Here is a 4,545-nt window from a genome sequence, read left to right as displayed (position 1 = left end):
TTAAGAGAAAGAAAAGAACAAATAAAAATTTGTAATCCCGCTAAATTAAAACATATGGTCATGATTAAAGTTTAAATTACAAACAACTTATTTCATATAATATAAATTAAGAAAAATTACTTATCATTACCGTGCAATGCACGGAACTAATCTAGTACTCCCTCCGTTTCAATATGATAGTCCCATATGGAATCAATCACATAAAATATGAAAAGATAAATATTTGGAATGTAACATTAAAGTAAAAAACAATTCATTAATAGTTTTGCCTTGTTTAAATTGTTTTGATTTTTTTTAGGAAACCGTCGACCATAATTGCATAATTCAAGGGAATAATTTCTTTACTTAGAGTCATGTTATAAATTCACAATCAATTAACTTAACCAATCAGAATTTAATATGTATAAAATAGGAAATAAGAACTAAGTGAAAAGTGGAAAACATTCAATATGGGTAGGTCTTTTTGAAACGCCCAAAATAGTATATGGGACTAACAAATTGAAATGGAGGGATTAATGTATAATCAAATATGTGCGTGCTTATTCTTTTTTTTTTTTTTTTTTTGAAACAAATCAATTCATTAATAAAAAGTCATCCGCCATCTACAAATGAAATCTACGTTAACAAATACATAAAATTGAATCAAACAAGGGTTTCCTTCATCAAAGTTACGATCGTTTTAAAAATCTTGCACTGTAGTACATCTCTCGCACACATCGCTGGAATATATAGCCTTTTCGGAGAGACGGTCTAACGATTTGTTGTAGCCGAAAGGATGATTTTCATCTGATTCGCTTGAACGCATTTGAAAACTTGACAACCGTTGCGATCTTGAACAATCTTTACCAAAAAACTGACAATAGGGCAAAAGATGATTACCTTTTTTATAAACCCTAACACACAAACAAACCCTAAAAATAAACAAACAACTAAACTAACAAAAACTGACGACTCTACCATAGGGAGACGGACGTGTCTACACTTACTCGTGTAGATTTATTGAAACCTAAATTACAAAACTAAAGAAAATTTAGGGAAAAGGGTCGGAAATAGTCTAATTTCCAAAGAAATTAAACTATTTACGGCCTAAACGGCCAAGATTTTGGAGAAACCCTAAAAGAGAGGAGGAGAGAAGAGGAGAGGAGAGGCGAGAGATAGCTTTATAATTAATGTGCTTATTCATATTTCAAGTAAACGATTCAAAAAAAAAATCAATTAAGTAGCTAATTACCTATTTAATATGTGTTAACTAATTGCGAATTTACGATTTCAATCATTTTGTCATGATTGTTATGGTATGGGACCATGGTTGAGAGGCAATGGGAGAGTAATGAGTATAATGATATTCATGTACAATATGATTGTGGAGGTTCAAAAATACCATTGAGTCTCAAGTAGTAATTGAAAGGAAGAAGATTATAATAAGAGGTTGGATGTGTCAAATATCGTATGGGGTAACAATGTCAAGATTGTACCATCACCGCTTTCCCTCTTTATAAATTATAGTGTAGTTAATGATATTGATTTGCATTTAGGTTATTACCAGCATTAAATGGCTTAGTGGTTAATGATATAGATAGGTCATTGTTTTAAAGAGTCGGATTCCATTTCTTTTCATTGAATCTATAGTGGTAAAAATCATGATAAAAAATGTTGACAAGTTATGTATGACTGATATGGCGTTATGCCATTGTCAATATAGAGGTCCACATGCCAGTATTATACAAAACGCAACTATTAAAGCCAGAGGTGGGTGACACCATGTCTCTAAATAAATGATGTAAATGACTCATGACGTTCGACCAAGAAGCGTTACAATCAAAATCAAACAATAGTTACCTATCACGTATATATAATCAATCTCAGATTATATACAAGCTAATTCGAATAGTGTTATGAAACTAAGGATGTAAACATCGTAATTAGTAAAGTATCGTATCTCTCGATTTAAGGAATCATAACAAACCTTTATTTAAGCATTGATATGAAATATATTAATTATAGTACAACTATTTATTTGCATGTTTTCCTAAAAAAAAAAAAACTATTTATTTGCATGTGACATGTTACAAAAAATAATAGATAAAAACAGAGCAAAGACTAAAAGTTCGGAGAGCAATGAGTTGTATTACTCCAAAATCTCTCGCATATTTTGTCCTTTGACATGGCCTTCTAACATGCCCACATGAAATTGATATCTTTGTCATTGTTTTTCCACCCTACAAAACTCCCAACTTTCAAGCACTTCTATTCCATCAAAACTTTATTTTTTGCCCAAATTATTATTCATTGTAACACCCTCTCCTTATTCTAAAACATCATCATAATAACACTATGAGAGAAATCCTCCACATCCAAGCCGGGCAATGTGGTAACCAAATCGGCGCGCAGTTTTGGGAGGTGGTTTGTAATGAGCACGGTATTGATACAACCGGGCTATACATTGGTGATTCTCCACTCCAACTTGAACGATCCGATGTTTATTTTAATGAGGTGAGAGGTGGCCGATATGTTCCTAGGGCGATCATGATAGACCTCGAGCCAGGCACCATGGACTCCCTTAAATCTAGTCCTTATGGACAGATTTTTAGGCCTGATAACTTTGTTTTCGCGCAAAATGGTGCTGGTAATAACTGGGCTAAGGGTCATTACACCGAAGGTGCTGAATTGATCGATACTGTCCTTGATGTTGTTCGTAAGGAAACCGAGAATTCTGATTCTTTGCAAGGTACACAAAATGTACATTAGTTTTTTTTTACATTTCATAATCACACTTATCTTTGATATAATTGTATATGATCAGTAAAACATTAGGTTCATAATATTATTATTGATCAATCATTCAATGTATTCCTAAGAATATGACAAGATCTGAGAGTTTATTTATGTAGATTATGCATCTTTTGGTACGATGCAATATTAATTAACTATCTATATCTTTCTTGACAAAAACTATGATCGTTGAATTTGTCATTATTTTGTCATCTTTTGGTACTTGACCAAATCCAAATTGTACCTAAGCTATGTTACATGATATTAGCCCGGCTATATATCAATCTAATGCGCCCCAAAAAATTATGTTACTCGAATATGTCCCATCCCAAACATATGATAACCAAACTGAATTCGAACTAAACGACTCATCACCTTGTTATGAGCCATATGCTAATGCTACCCAAGTCTATAGCAAGCATCTAGATACATGAGACTTGCAAATATTTCTAAATTCATCACTACATATAATTTTGTCATATGATGGATTTTTATCTTGAATAATCTCCTGACATGCGATTACTTGAATCGATTGGTAGGATTCCAGTTATGCCATTCATTGGGAGGAGGAACAGGATCAGGGATGGGAACGCTGCTAATATCGAAGATTAAAGAGGAGTATCCTGATCGTATGCTGATGACCTTCTCAGTGTTTCCATCTCCAAAGGTGTCAGACACGGTGGTGGAGCCTTACAATGCCACGCTTTCTGTACACCAGCTTGTAGAGAATGCTGATGAGTGCATGGTACTTGACAATGAAGCCCTCTATGACATTTGCTTCCGCACTCTCAAACTCTCCAACCCTCGATGTATGTTGCTATAACACTTCCGTTATTTCTTTCTGCTTGATTTTCTGCTGCTTTTGGTCTTTACATTTCCACCCTACAGTACTTACGCAAACAAGTTGTTTGAATAGATGTTTTAAATGATCCAATTTTGACATAAGTTCTGCAAACACGCAGTTGGCGACCTGAATCACCTGATCTCAGCAACAATGAGTGGCATAACATGCTGCCTACGATTTCCTGGTCAACTGAACTCGGACCTTAGAAAGCTTGCAGTGAACCTGATACCCTTCCCTCGTCTCCACTTCTTCATGGTCGGGTTTGCACCCTTGACCTCCATCAACTCTCGGCAGTACACAACCCTGTCCATCCCCGAGCTCACCCAACAAATGTGGGATTCCAAGAACATGATGTGTGCAGCAGACCCACGTCATGGGCGATACCTCACTGCATCAGCAATGTTCCGAGGGAAGATGAGCACAAAAGAAGTTGACCAGCAAATGACCAATGTTCAGAGCAAGAATTCATCCTACTTTGTAGAGTGGATCCCCAACAACGTGAAGTCCAGTGTCTGTGACATCCCACCAACAGGGCTTGCTATGTCTTCGACTTTCATAGGGAACTCAACTTCCATTCAAGAGATGTTCCGAAGGGTGTCAGAGCAGTTTACTGTCATGTTTAGGAGGAAGGCTTTCTTGCATTGGTACACCGGCGAAGGCATGGATGAGATGGAGTTCACTGAGGCTGAGAGTAATATGAATGATTTGGTGTCTGAATATCAGCAGTATCAGGAAGCTGGAGTGGAGTATGAGGAAGAATATGAAGAGGAGGATGCTTGAACATTAGTCAAAATTAATTTGAGAGAATTCCTTTTTACATTAAGGAGGAGAAATGAATAGAATTTAATCTCTTTCAATTTCAAAAGGTGGCAACAGGGGGAATTCTTTTTTTGTACAAGGAACTTATTCATTTTATTCTCTTATTTGGA

The 4,545-nt window shown here is 35.6% G+C and overlaps 1 protein-coding gene across 1 annotated transcript; it reads left to right on the top strand.

Annotated features, from left to right (window-relative positions):
• Positions 1 to 2,121: 2,121 nt before the first annotated feature.
• Positions 2,122 to 4,545, top strand: LOC145569132 (tubulin beta-4 chain). Its single transcript, XM_081628496.1, has 3 exons — positions 2,122 to 2,728; positions 3,312 to 3,581; positions 3,735 to 4,545. The coding sequence occupies exons 1-3, from the start codon at positions 2,335 to 2,337 to the stop codon at positions 4,394 to 4,396; spliced, it is 1,326 nt and encodes a 441-aa protein (XP_081484622.1). The 5' UTR covers positions 2,122 to 2,334; the 3' UTR covers positions 4,397 to 4,545.

This window comes from Chenopodium album, chromosome 11, assembly GCF_948465745.1.
Source record: "Chenopodium album chromosome 11, dcCheAlbu1.1, whole genome shotgun sequence".
NCBI classification, from domain to species: Eukaryota; Viridiplantae; Streptophyta; class Magnoliopsida; order Caryophyllales; family Amaranthaceae; genus Chenopodium; species Chenopodium album.
Note: the sequence above shows the minus strand (reverse complement) of the source record. Positions and strands in the feature narration are given on the sequence as shown.

What these genes read in the sequence shown, in the direction of transcription:
- LOC145569132 (XM_081628496.1), top strand. Translation starts at nt 2,335, where the DNA reads ATGAGAGAAATCCTCCACATCCAAGCCGGGCAATGTGGTAACCAAATC. An exon ending in GAATTCTGATTCTTTGCAAG is followed by an intron (nt 2,729 to 3,311) that starts GTACACAAAATG and finishes ATCGATTGGTAG; the next exon opens with GATTCCAGTTATGCCATTCA. An exon ending in CAAACTCTCCAACCCTCGAT is followed by an intron (nt 3,582 to 3,734) that starts GTATGTTGCTAT and finishes GCAAACACGCAG; the next exon opens with TTGGCGACCTGAATCACCTG.